This window comes from Epinephelus fuscoguttatus, linkage group LG3 (genome assembly GCF_011397635.1).
Source record: "Epinephelus fuscoguttatus linkage group LG3, E.fuscoguttatus.final_Chr_v1".
Lineage (NCBI taxonomy): Eukaryota > Metazoa > Chordata > Actinopteri > Perciformes > Serranidae > Epinephelus > Epinephelus fuscoguttatus.
The window spans coordinates 14,680,712-14,695,628 of record NC_064754.1 but is presented as its reverse complement, the minus strand read 5'-3'; the positions used below and the strand labels follow the sequence as shown (position 1 = coordinate 14,695,628).

At 43.4% G+C, this 14,917-nt stretch overlaps 1 protein-coding gene across 12 annotated transcripts in view; it reads right to left on the bottom strand.

The window, feature by feature from the left end:
- rims1b (regulating synaptic membrane exocytosis 1b) overlaps positions 1-14,707 on the bottom strand; it is a 95,380-nt gene extending 80,673 nt beyond the window's left edge. For all 12 annotated transcript variants that reach the window (XM_049571782.1, XM_049571781.1, XM_049571769.1 and 9 more), the window contains exon 1: positions 13,294-14,707. In XM_049571782.1, the coding sequence (XP_049427739.1) occupies positions 13,294-13,460 (167 nt within the window). In that variant the 5' untranslated portion in view covers positions 13,461-14,707. The remainder of the gene's footprint in view (positions 1-13,293) is intronic.
- Between the last annotated feature and the right edge of the window lie 210 nt (positions 14,708-14,917).

Sequence of the window (14,917 nt, the reverse complement as noted above, 5' to 3'; positions counted from 1 at the left end):
GTATCTCATATCTTCAGTGCTGTACATTGGATTCCACTCTGTCAAAGCCAATTAATTGATAAAAATGTTCTCTCCCGCGTCACTGCATATATAAAATTCACTTTTCACTGCCCTCTTCTTCTGTTTCTTTCTCTTCTAGATACTGACACACACATACACCAAGCCTCCGACCTCACATACAGCCTGCTGGGTGACGTAAGCTATGACTGGATTGAGGAATAATTATTATCTCAGCAGCCTCGACACATAGTGAGCTACATATATGTAAAAAAAAAAATGTGTCGTATCGAGGCAACATTGCAATGATTTAAAGGAGCAGTGTGTAAGATTTAGGGGGATTTAGTGGCATCTAGTGGTGAGGACTGCAGATTGCAACCAGCTGAAACTTCTCCTGGTTAGAATTCCTTCAGTGTTCATTGTTCAGGAGGTTTTAATCAGCAGCTGAATCATCCACAGAGGTCTCTTCCTCTCTAAAACAAACAGACCAGGTGATTAACACCCATAAAAACACTAAATAAAGCAATTCATGTTACAAATCAGTGCTTCTTCTATGCTGTATGGCTCATCACAGATTGCCCGCTTGCCCAACACCTGCAAACATGTGCTCACCTTATTTTCTCTGAAACAGAGCCTGTGGAGATCTCCTTCTCTCCCAAACAAGCAGACCCAGTGATTTAAACCAGTAAAAACACTACAACGGGGAGTATCACGTTACAAATCAGTGTTTCTCCAGTGTCTTACAGTTGCAGCGATACACCAATTTCAAGGTATACCGTAATATAAAAGTTGACAGTTATCATACCGGGTACATTTGATTCTCCAGGTACATTAGACAGAGAATCTCCCCTTTATTTTAGGGATTTTCTAAAGGGAGACTTTTTCAAAAGTTTTCAAGTTTCAATTACTGTGAAAAAGGTTTGTTCAACCAAACCCTTCCATTTTCACGGTTATCGTACCGTGAAAATATCGTTGCAACCCAAAGCTGTTTGGCATGTCAGAGATGGGCTGCTAGCCTAGCACCTGCTAATGTGTGCCTACCTTTTACCTCTGACAACTTAAGATCCAGACAATCAGGAGGTTTTTACCAGGAGCTGAATTATCAGCAGAGATCTCTTCTTCTCCAAAACAAATGGACCCGGTGATTTAAACCGGTATAAACAGTGATTCACCAGCGATCTCTTCACAGAGGGGCTGCTAACTACGATGGCCGATGCAAAAAGCAAAAGGCCTTATCTAGAGCCAGTGTTTGGTTTGTCCATTCTGAGCTACTGTAGATCAACATGGAAGAGGATCTGCTCCATGTATGATATAAGTGACTTGTTCTAAAGTAAGAAATACACACATTTTATTTTCAGGTGATTGTAATCTAATGAAAACATAGTTATGACTGTTACATTCCATTGCTGCCAATATATCCCCCTGAATCTTCCACACTGGACCTTCAAATAAGCACATAGAGACACTTTTTGGGCAGTGACTGGTGTTACCAAAAGGAACAAATCTGAGTCCCGTACATGGTTGTGTGTGGCCACTCATGATATAATCCCATCACTTCCTCTGACCACAAACACAGACAGAGATGGAAGGAGAGAGGGAGAGAGATGTAGAGAGCCTGGTCAGCCCAAGTAGAATGCATTCTCATTAAACTTTAATGCCGGGGAGGTCTGAGAGCACTAAAGAGGCTACTCACCGAGGCTCGCTCAGGTCTCTCACTCTCAACACACTCAGAGTCCCACCCAGTCACACCATCTCTTCCCATTCTCAGTGAGTGAGAAAGGCCATGTGCTGGTTCTCTGTCACATTGTGTCCCCGTTGTCTCTGCTGCTTTAGCTAATGATTAACCAAATCAGCACAGCTGTATAAACACACACATGCAAGGCTGTTTCCCAAATTGCACGAGATAGTAAAAGAGCAAAGATAGCTCAGAGGTTTAAGGACATGTTCTCTTGGGTGAGAGGGGGAAACAAGAGCAGTTCAAGAATACGCAGCTATTGATTTTTAACATACGTATACTGCATGGCCAAATATCTCAACCTAGTTGCCAGGAGAAAATGTTGGCATTGTACTTTTCTGCAAACCATGAACATTACATTTGCCCATTTTATACCTATCATATCAATGTTTTGACATAATATATAAGCTGACTTTCATTGCATGTCACCTCGGCAAGACACCTGCAAAGCTGCAGACCACTTTTTAAAGGCCAACAAACAACAAAACAGGTTGTGTTTCAGCCAGACATTGTTGTTTCTGCAACACATTCTCACTCCGACCTCGTCACATATCGACGGTTGGTCATGGACCTTCTATGTCCAGATACGATATGAAAGGTACCCTGGGTGCGTTGGTTGCTGATGTTCTGGGACGCTGTGTCAAGTTCTGCCTGTCACATAAATTGTCTAAACGCACTATGTCAGTACAACAATGCAAATTGATTTTTTTGCTAAAGCACATGGTTGGGTTTAGGCAACAAAGTATGTGGTTAGGTTGAAGAAAAAAGAACAGGGTTTGGCTTTATAATCGTACGGGACACGAACACAGCTCTCCCGGGTGAAAGTCGGTGATTGTTGGACCCCTCCAACCCCCTTCTTAGACTTTCGCAGCCTTAACTTTCCTTCTTGTCCCACCGTGTTTCCTTCTGACACCACCGAACACTTTTAAACTATAATGGCGACTGGCTGCGTATTATGCTGATGTTAAAGGACGATGTCTGATACCGCATGTCCCTGCCCAAGCGACTGATTTTGAGACTGAGTTGGTTTCCAGCAGCTGCTAAGCTACCAAATGGTGTTTTTTGCTGTTTTTCCAGTGGTGCGATATTGCCACAAAAAGTGGTTATTTTTTACCGAGACATCACTGCATTTCTAGCTTGCATAAAAAGTGAGTATTTTAAGAGAAAACAATGAAATGAAATAAGATAATCCTTTATTAGTCCCACAACGAGGAATGCAACATTACAGCAACAGAGAGAGCAAACAGGAAGTATCAGTAGAAAAAACTACCCTGGAAATCCAGAGTTCTTGCAAGAGCACAATTTGAATTTGCTCAGCGAGTCACTCTGGCAATCAGTAATGATGCTCATCACCTATGCCGTTGGAGCCGAGCTGCACCAATCACATCGGTGTATCTGATATAGGCGGGCCAGAGGTGAGCTAAACAGATGACGACAGCGCTGTGACGACGAAGTCCAGAATCAGTCAGTAAACATTGCAAGATGGCTACAGATGAACACCAGTTGTTTGAAATGGTTTTGGCCGCTACAATGAACGAGTTAGACTTGGCTTTTTCTCTAAAAGAGGAACAGAAGATGGCGCTCGAATCTTTCCTTTGCAAGAAGGACGTTTTTGCTGTTTTGCCAACCGGATACGGCAAGAGTCTAATCTACCAGTTAGCTCTGCTGGTAGCTAAGCTCTGGATACGTCACCCTGTGTATTGTTCTGATAGGTCGTAGTGCTATCCAATTGCGTGCAGTGATATTTTCAAATGCATGCTTGGTGACGCCCCTCGAGTTGAGCCATTTTCATTACTCATGGCCAGACCCTAAATCTTTCTAGATTTGGGTCTGGATTTCAAGGCTAAGAAAAAACTAGAAAGAGTACTAAAAAGACATCAAATTAAGAAAACTAAAAGAGAAAAAGATCAATAGTGAGCAGGAGCTGCTGTAACAAGCTGCCACTAGTGCGGCGCCATCTTGAAAATAACAGCAGTGTTGAAACGTGAAGTACTGACGTATCTGCTACATAACGGCATGCAAATGTAACATACCTGTGGTCTGCAGAGACATACAATATTGACATTTTTTCTTGGAATTGAGCTATGTATTTCAACGACACTATCCCGGCTGAACATGCAGCAATGTGTTGGTAAAAAACAACTGCTGTTTGTGACACTATTTCATCAGGCAATGCCGCTGTGTCTGTAAGAACCAACCATTATCCCTAGTGAAAACACAGCAATGGTTCAGTAAAAAACACCCAAACCACAACCTGAAACTTAAAATGTCGACATTTTCTTCTGACGACTGGGCTGTGACATGGAGGCACACAAGACAGAAGAGTAAAAGTGAATGTAAGGTAATTTCTTCCATCTTTACTGTTGTTGTGCCTCTGTGAATCTGTTACATTCTCACTTAAATCTAATTCTGACTTTTTGACAGTAAACTCCCATACCCCCATGAGAGATTTTTGGCTTTTAAACAAATTTTCTGGCCTACATTTAAAGAAAAAGCATACACATGAATGCACATATATACACACTCACACACAGGTGTGAGTGCATCCTGAGGTATACCCAGGTGAGTGTTCATTTTTTTTCTTTTTTAAGGTTTCATTTGACAATGAAAAACCAAGAAGCAAACACAAGATGCAGCATTTTGAGACATGCAGCAGAGATGACAGATGTGATACACTCACAAACACACACTGATGTCGCACAAACACAAATCATGTACACACACACACAGACACCATTACCCCCCACCGGCTTCCAGTCCTCCAGGTGTTGCAGACACACCCGACTGCTTTCGAGTTCTTTTAATTAAGAGCAAAGTGTGAAGATCCAATCCAGCACACTCTGAATACACACACACACATATGGAGCACATGAATTCACACTCTCTCCAGCTGTCTGGAGGAAGAGTGGAGGCTGGCTGCAAAGCAACAGGACAAACTGTACAGTAACAAAGGAATTCTGTCTTTGCAAGAGCGTACTTTCCTCCCGCAAGCTTTCATCCACAGACTGAGAAAACAGAAACACCATCTGGGTTTGCAGAGCATTTTGTGTGCTGCCTCTCATAAGTACTGCAGTGCACATGCTCTCAGACGGCCTGTATAGATGCTGTGTGTGTGTGTGTGTGTGTGTGTGTGTGTGTGTGTGTGTGTGTGTGTGTGTGTGAGGGTGGGTGTGAGGAGCAGTCTGTATGAGTGTTCACCTATGTAAAACCAAGAGTGCTTTCTCATTTACATTAAAATGCATGATCAAATTCACACACACACACACACACACACACACACACACGCTCACACTCAAACGCACTATATCTGCATTTCACACTGTAATTAGTTGGATTCCACAGTGGGCCAAAACTGAAACAGGTTAACAAGAAAAAACGAGGTTCAGAACATCAACAGCAGCCAGTGAACTGAATATTTAAATATTTCAGGAACTGCTTCCAAGTGTGTGCTATTTTCAGACCTGATCCATAATTCAACATTAGCATTTTTCTCACAGAAACCTTGAAACTCTTAAGTCTGCTCGGAAAAATGTTTCTCTTTATCTCAGCTGAAAGTACCAAATTGTGTTTAGTGGGAATCCTTTTTTTTTTACTCTAGAGAGAAAATCTTGAAACTTGACATTAGTAGACTGACTAGTTGCTACTGTTTTCACTGAGCCACTGTGCAAACAAGATAAAACGATCCTAGCAAGGAGAAGGATATCTATGTTAAACACATCATAGATACTATTCATACAAAAGTCAAAAGTCAGTCCTATGGTATTATATGAAACAAGTTAAAAGACATAACAGACAGTTGGAGGCTGGTTAAAGCATATCAGCAACATCAGGAGCATTAGTTAAGTGTTATTTTAAAGAGTTAACTTTTGCTACCACTGTACTATTTTTATCTAAGAAAACTGTTTGAACTGTCTACATTCAACCCTGCAATGAATTAAGAATTCTGTTATATAGAAATCAAACACATAGTTTCTTATTTTGTAAGGGTAAAAAGTAGTTTGTATGACATATGACAAAATAATATGACAAAATAAACATAGCTCTTAAGGGGCTCTGTGCAAAGTTGTCTGGACACATTTCTCAACATGGAGGTGGCTGAGCCAGCAGCTAACAGTGCTAACTCTATAAACAGCGCTTGACAACGGCAACAGTGCTGACAGAGCTAACAGTGTGAACCAGGGAGGAAACCAGAGGGTGGGCGCTACACTTCTGCATTAAAGCCATCCCAATAACAGCAGTAACCGCAATATGAGCAGTGCAAAGCGCCGGCGTCTAGCCAGTAAAGCTAGCCAGTGCAGCTAACCATACACTAACATGCACGTTCAGCTGGACTGTTTTATACCTAATCAAAACAAACCACAGAAAAGCTCAGATTACAACACACACAGAGGGAGTGTGACTTAATATTGCTGCTGTATGAATACTCTGAATGTCACACCCAGAACCTTTAAACTGCTTAAACCAACCTAAACTCGGATTAGCCACCTATTTATTTGCAAATATGAAGTTTGCCCTTCATTTTAGATTATATATCTGTATGCAATAAATTAATAGTGTAAATAATAGTAAAGACAAAGACAAATTATATAGTATCCTGGTGTTTTTTTAAAAAGGGGAAAATGGAATTGATGCATTTAAGGGAATCAATATTGGATGTTAGCGCTATGTTGATCACCATTTTATCTTTCCCTATCACTGTGTACATTAAACATATCGATGAAAAGCAGCAATGAAGGAATGATTTGATGACATCAACACTGAATCAAATAAATAAACAACTTTCTATGGATTAAAACCTTCAAACATTTTACATATTTGGCCACACCCTTATCAGTGATGTCACATGAACAGTTTTGCCTATGACAGATAAAAGAAATAACATGACCTACTGCCAATGACCCAACAGTCACTGGCAATTAAGTTGTTGTGTCTGTGAATTGATTTAATAATGGCATACAATTAACTAAATGAAATATATTTCTACATTCGCACACTGTACTTTATATCGCTCTCTCTTTATTGCTAACTGAACTACATTTTATGAACTGTCTAAAGCCCAGCACTATGGAACGCCAATTAAAGCTATAGTGTGTAACTTCTACATGTCCGTAAATGTCCGTTTCACCCAAGCCACTACTAGAGGAGATGACACAATGCTGATTAAGCCGATCGGCTCCTCTAACATCTCGCGGTATTTTTCAATATGTATCATTTTTAGTTTGCGTGTCGACCGGCGAAATTCCCGCGCTGGCGCACAGGAAATGCCGCGTTTTACCTCACAACAAGAAGGGAGGGGGAGGAAGAGTGGAGAGTCTCATAGCAAGAGGTAGAGCGCAGGTAGAAAAATAAAGCAACATGGCGGAGAACCCAAAGAAGCGGCCAAGACATGGTTCAGAAGTGGATCCTACCACAAAGAAAAAGCCTGGACGTTTGGCTGAAGGTCTATTAGCAAAAATGGAAAGTGACCAACGGAGAAGGCAAACAAGGATTTGTATTGGCGTCGCTTTTCCTCCGTGGAGAGCCCTGAAGGAAGAAATTGGGCTGAGGGCAGACACGGATGTTGCCTTGCTGCTGTTGGATAAGTAAGTGACTTGGTTTATAATTATATTATGAGTAGTATGTGTTGCTGTTACATGTACTGGACCTAGTACTTTATTATTTTCTTGGAAATGGTGCTATGAACGTAGTGTGAGTATTACTCTGTGTACACGGCGTGTGGCGAGTGTTACTCTGTGTACATGGAAATGCCGGCTTATTTGTTGTAATAACGCATTATCCGCTGGGGGCAACAGAAGTTACACACTATAGCTTTGATTAATAAAATAACACGCAATGCTTGACTGGTTGTAAGTTGGACGCTATAAGTCAAAGTTTTTTTAAAAGAGACTGCTTCCTATGAACATCGAAGTTTATTTCGAAAAGACACTTTGCATGTCACAAGCGGAAATTTACATGTCATCCTTGGTCATCCAAAACTGATGCTAAAGGAGTACCTAGATCTTCATCATCTGACTTATGCCATGCCAAGCCTCAGTATTTTTTTACTACTTTTTAAATCCCACATTAAAATAGAAGTCAAGCTGCTTGTCCTATAAATTAAAGCCCATTCTTGACCTTGACCGCTGAACTGCAATTGTCCTCTTGGTGGACAGTAGCAGCCATATCTGACAGCAGGCAGCGACGGGGGCTTCGCTGCCCTTCAGATGCACCCTGTAGCCTGCAGCCTTGGGGAGCCCTGGTAGGAGATTAGCAGTGTGTGTATATGTGTGTGTGTATGTGGGACCCTTACAGAAGCTCTTCCCACTATTTCTGTCTCCCCCTTTTCTCTCTCTTTCCACTGCTCTAATCCTTAAAACCTCTAAATCCTCCCTCCTCTCCCTCCTTCTGTGCCCTGGGTCCTGATTTCTTCTTCTGTCCATCTGGTGTGAAGGAACAAACTCCAGCCAATCAGCACCTGATAACGTGTCAGAAAAGTGTGAATGCTTTTAAAAAATAAAAGCCAATTGAGTTTCAGTAAATTCAAGGAGTACTACAACTCATAATGTTTACTTGTACTTTCGCTCCGGCTTTACATAAACACAAGTGGGTGCCCCCGTTAACTACACCCGCCTCTCAGACCTTAAGGCCCTGAGCTGTGCATCCGCCCCCGTCTAAAATGTCTACAACCTCTCGGCTGAGCGCATCAATATTTTACACATTATTTCTATATTTACATTTTGGAAACCTCAAAAGCTCCCAGGGGTGGTCGGAAACTTGGAGTGTTAGGTTGCAGAGAAAAGATTTCCTGTCGTGCTAGGAGGAGGATTTTTAACGTCACAGCGTAGGAGAGGTTGGTCACTGCTGCGTTCAGCATTTCGCTCACTCCCCACCGCATGACAGCTCCCCCTCCACTAACATCCTCTGGATTAGGAAGTCAATGGAGGTTTAGCAAGTCAATGAAGGAAGTCTCTGAAGTCTATCGTGTATTAGACATGGACAGAGTGTTAGTTAGTGCTGTGAATCAGTGACGGGGGAGTCCAGGTGCTGATTTCTCACAGAGCAAACTGATAGCCCAGAACCAGGTGTTCTGGCTCAGCAGCAAATTGGGACGCTTCAGTTTGTCTCATGCTGGAGGTGAAACTCATGACAGATAAAGTTCAGTATCAGTATAACCTTATCACTACCAGCTGCTCAGGTCTCAGGCAACGCTGCAACCTGATTGGACAGTGCTGACCAGGTGAATAGTCTTGACGTAAGGTACAGAATGTTCTTTGGGAGGTGAATTTTCAATGCTGTGGGGAAGCAGCTGTTATTAATGTCCATCTCTGTCAATGAAGAAGGATTTGTTCAAGAAGTTTCATAGATAGGGAGGCTGCTACCACACATTTTTGGTAGCAGATACATTAAAACTTAACATTTCAACATGCAGTTAGGCACAAAATGACTTGGTTATAGTTAGGAAACGATCATGTTTTGGCTTAAAATACCCAGTTGTGGGGGCACAATCCTCACCGGAAAAGCAGTGATGTCTTGGTTAAAAAAAAAAAAAAAACCTGCTTTTCGTGGCACTGTTCCTGCTGGAAAAACAAACAAGTCACTACAAAACGCCCACACATGGTGCCTAAAAAGCCACTGGGAATACAGCAATGACTCGCTAAATCACAACCAGTTTTATTGTTTGTTGGTGTCTAACAGTCGTCCGCTGCTTGGCAGGTGCCTCCCATTGGTGTTACTCCATCCCCAATATTTCCAGATGACAAAGTCAGCTCATATACTACGTCACTTTAGAAACGCTAATATGATAAGCATGAAACATAAAAAAGTAACATAATCATGGTTTACTGAGACATACAATGCCACATTTTCTTCTGGCGACTGGGCTGGTTATTTAGTTGCCACATAATCAGACTGAGCTGCCATTTCATTTGCATGTCAGCCAATTTCAGTTTGACACAGAAGCTGTAGTGGCTGTTACTACACAAGCATTGACATTTTTCATGACAATACAAAAACTATGCTAAAGGTCTGCTAAGAGCCTGTTTAGATTAGAGGCGGTATTAACATAGGTTTTGGGATCCGATCACAAGTGGACAGCGCTAAATACAAGTCTAAACGACCACCAAGATGCACCAAGACACATTGCGGTCCGATCACTCAGCTGCTGAGATGGTCTGGGACGCATTTGACCACATATCTTCTGTAGTATAAACACTAATGCGTCCTGAAGCGTCCCTGACATGGCCTACGTCATTGGTGCAGGATGTAGTGGCAGTTCTGGTGACAATGAGCTAAAACTCTCTAACATACCTATTTAATGACGAGTTGAACTTAGTGTTGCATGCACATCCCTTGTTTTTACCTTTGGAAGGAGACATGTTGAATTTGACTGACAGTGATGTCTCCAGTTGTACTGGCGCAACCGCTACCCTGACTAGCAAAATGCTACAGAGCAGCTAGCAAGCTATCAGCTGGAGACGCATCATAGGCACGGGTGTGAACAAATATGTGTCTCGGCTGTCTGCTGTTGTTTGGATCACCAAAACGCATGTTAACACCAGGTCTAAATGGGCTCTAACAATAAGCTGTGTAAATATATTGATCTCATTCATGTCTGTTGCCATTTTTCAGTTGCTACTCTTCAGGAATGTAGCCAGCTAGCTATGTAAGAAAAAGATGGCCCCCTTCTTAATCTCACCTACAATTGCTCTTATTAATAACCGACACTGAGCCAGCACCAGACCAATTTGATTGTTGTCCAATGATTTAAAAGTCTAAATTTTGTCCACTAAGATCATTTATGGCATCAAAAACATAACGATGGTGGAAAGACACAAAGAGAGTTTGTTTCCTCCCTGATAACAGAAAAATAAGTATTCAATCCATTAACTGTAACCTATAACTGTCTCCTCCACAGAGATATCATGTATGCTCGTGCTGCTGATCGTACACTTAAACCATTAGATACCATTTACCACAGCCATTTGATTCATCACTGAAGATACTAAAGAAGGCACCAGCATGTTTTATTTATGACGTATTGGTATCTAAGAGATATTAACCCTTGGTTGAATCCAAACCTAATAACCCAAAAATCACCTAAAGAAAATGTTGGTATTGTACATTTCTGCAAACCACTGACACATTACATTTGTTTCATACGTATCATTTCTGTGTTTCTAAAGTGACGTAGTATATGAGCTGACTTTGTTATCAGGAGGTAATGGAAATGGTAGATTGCATGACACCTGAGTGAGATGGCTGCCAAGCTGCAAACCACTGTTCAAGACCAACATACAACAAAGCCAGTTGAGTTTTAACAAGCCATTGCCGTGTTTCCAGAGGTTTTTTAGGTACCAAACTTGGATGTTTGGTATCAGCCTGTCACTGTATTTCTACTGGGGATAGTCCCACAGCAAGCAATTTTTTAAAGATATTTTTCTGGGCATTTTAGCCTTTAATTGACAGGACAGATGAGTGTGAAAGGGGGAGAGAGAGAGGGAGTGACATGCAGCAAAGTGCCACGGGCTGGATTCAAACCCGTGCTGCTGCGGCAACAGCCTTGTACATGGGGCGCCTGCTCTACCCACTAAGCCACCAACGCCCCCACAAAAAGCAATTGTTATTTACGGAGATGTTTTACAGAGAGGTTGATGTTTTTTTACCAAGTCATTGCTGCGTTTCCTGCTTAGATAGTGCCATGGAAATCAGATGTTTTTTACCGAGATGTCGCTGCTTTCCCTGGCGAGATAGTGGCGTGGAAAGTAGATGTTTTTACCAAGACGTCGCTGTGTTTTCTGCTAAGATAGTGCCACCGAAAGTAGATGTTTTTTACTGAGATGTTGCTGCGTATAGTAATTGTTAGTGAATTAGTGTGTCTGTGTGTGACGATCCTGTCTGTGTCTCTGACTCTGGATTTCTTCTTGGCCTGTTTTTGAGTGGAATGGTTGCTTTGCATAGGTGTGACAAGATATGTCCCATTTTTAACAAAGACATGGCCACTGTCTGAGACTAACTGATATTAAATGACATGACTACACGAAGGGCTATGAGATAACACAAAACGGCTAAGCTGTCTATCTTATTTTCTTCTTCCATTTCCCCTGCCTCTACACGCTGTAGTAGATGCTAAACAGGCCTCATCACTGCTCACTGGGCATTATTTGCATATTTCTCTAAAACCCCATTTCTCCTTTGTCCATGGTGTACTGGTCCCATCAATGGTTAGCCAGATGATGAAGCCATTATTGACTGAACCTGAGCCTGTGCCTCATGGAACATTAAATACATCACTTCCTCTCCCGATGCGGCTCTCACAGCTTCCCTTTAGGCTGCAGTCAGGAAATGAAAACAGCCATTAGAACTGAAGCAAGCCAGAGTGCTGTGGGATGCTGCACGCCTGCTATACGGCAATATCCTTCATTATGAAGCCAGAGAGAGAGACAGGGCCCCTCACATGTTCCAGTGCAGGTGTGGATATGGCTCAGTGGCGGCTGTGCTGCTTCAAATTGCCATTTGCTTGTGGTGAAAGCCCCTGAGGCATCAAACTGCAATGTAACCAAGGCTTTGTATGAGGCAGCTGTAGCACATCAGTGAGTTTCAAGTGAGCTATAGCTACCTCCTGTCATTTCCCCTTAATGCTCCTTTAGTGGCTCAGTTTGTGTATGGCACCTTCTGAAATCTATCACTGGCTATTTATATACAGTTCTTAGCGATGGGTCGTCATTTTATCAATATTCAGAGGGGTTTCCAAAGGTGGACCAATATATCCGGTCTCTTTTCTAATCTATATCGTGTCCGGTTCAGGGCTGCTAAGATTCCCAACCACACCCCATCTTCTTCTCTCCGCCAAAGGGAAGCACAAACGATCGTACACACACCGCCTCACCACCGTCCGTCTGTCGGGCTTATAAAACGGTTTGTGTCGCTCCAGGCCCGTGAGCTATAATGTCATTGTTGTTCCCATTATTGCCAAAGCGATCTCTCTCTCTCTCTCTCTCACACACACACACACACACATACACACAGATGCACACACATTCGCGGCTGCAAAAATCAAGCCACTCCAGCCTGCATGCGTGCGTAAAAGGGAAAATCAGAGCGGTGTTGGATGTGTAAACTGAGGGATGGGTTGCAGTCCCCATTGATGAAAACGAGTGGGTGAAGGATGGATAATGCTATGATTCATCCCCCCCCCCCCCCCCCCCCCCCTTTACACCCCTCCCCACCACCACCACCACCACCATCTCCACCAGCACTGTCACACCCCATCCTCACGGCCCAATCTACACCTGTAACACGTTTGACCCTGTTTCGGGTCATCTCCACTGACTGTGACTGTATATTGTTTTAATTTATTGACTGATTCCAGCTGCATCGAGCCTCACACGGCTGCTGTCCCTCTGATGACTTCTCTCAGAAACAGCTGCTGTTATGTTGGGTACATTTTTTGGGAGCACACCACCTCTTCAAGACAAGCGCATCGGTTACTGGATGTGATGGGTGTGTGTGTGGTGTTGATCACTACAAAGGGGGATCGCTATGCGTTATAACTTCCACAGAAAGGGGAGAAATGTTGCGCTTACTTTAGCATGGCTTGTTCTTTATCCTCTTCCTCCTTTTGCCGAGCCATCACTGCCATGATGATCTTCCTCTCCTCCTCGGTGAGATGGCTGAGGTCCGGCAGATCCGGCATGGATGGCGGCACGGTGGGTGGGCGAGGGCCACCCTGGGGCCCCACCGAGGCGGACATCTTTTCCACCACCACCACCCCACCTCCACCTCCACCACCACCACCACCACCACCTCCTCCTCCTCCTCCTCCTCCTCGGCGAGTCGTTTCGGCTGACAGGTTCCCCGGATCGTTTCCGAGCCGCACCTCACGACATGGTCCGCGGGCAGAGCGGCAGCGGCAGCCGCAGCTCTGGCGAATAGTGCAAGCCGCTCATGGTTGCAGGCACCCTCGGTTGTGCTTTTGTTTGTCCTCTCTGGGTGTTTCTCCCACCACGCTCTCGTCGTCGATCCCCCCCACCCCCCGCCTGCCCGCCTCTGCCCTCCACCGCCCGGATTCACGGGGAGCCCATTTTTCACACGCCGGGAGTCGCGATGAGGGGGCCCCTGGATCACACGGCTGGTCTGTGGTGCCGTCGTCGGACTGGAGCTGGATGTTAGGGCGGTATAGGCGGAGTCCGTGCTGCCTCTCTCTCTCTCTCTCTCTCTCTCTCTCTCTCTCTCTCTCAGTCAGTCAATGGGAATGCAGCCCTCCTCTTCCTCCTTCCTCCCCCCAACCCCCCCTTTTTTTTCTTTTTTTTTTTGCGGAGGCGCGCTTACTCATGTGAGAATGGGGTCCTCACCATCACCATCACCATCATCACATGCAAGCAGCCTTTACTGTGGCTGCACACACACACACACACACACACACACACACACACACCAGTGTTTCATCCAACGCACACACTTGCCACACAAAGTTCAGGAGTGCACGAGGGCTACAGCCATATTTAACATATTTAACAAACAATTCTCGCGATACTTTTGAGTAGTTTGTCATTCAGGTAAGTCACATTTCATAAACCATGTGCAGCCTCATGATGCAGACACAACGCGCACATGATGAAGTTGTCAGTGTTGTAGTGTTGGTCCATTTCAGCACCATGGACAGCAGCTCGCCTCCACAGCAAACACACGTCTTATTTTTCAGCTCTTTCTGTGGTTCTCTGAGCTTCCAACATTTGAATGCATCCAACCAGGAAACCAGGTAACCAGCTTACCTCACTGCATTTGGCACCATGCGTTGCAGCCATAGCACACGAGTCACGATATTTTATTAAACATATTTTGTATGCTTTTTGCCCATGTATTTTGCACATACTGCTTTAATAAACTCTTGCAATATAGCTCGTCTCATTTGATGTATTTTTATTGTATGTCTTATGTATATTACTGTGCTTCATGTATCTTATGTAAAGCCCAAGTCTGTGTGTGTGTGTGTGTGTGTGTGTGACTGGAAATTGTGTTTTATACCATAAAAAACCTCGAATTTGTCATGTTATGCTATCTATGAGTTATTTATTTTTTATTTATGTTTGCAGGGACAATGAACACTATCTTATCTCGTCTTGTATTTTCTTGGATTTGTCTTTGTTTCTTGTTTTTGTTGCTTTTTTGTGCATTTTTGAGGATTATTTGACATATGTAGAGACAAAA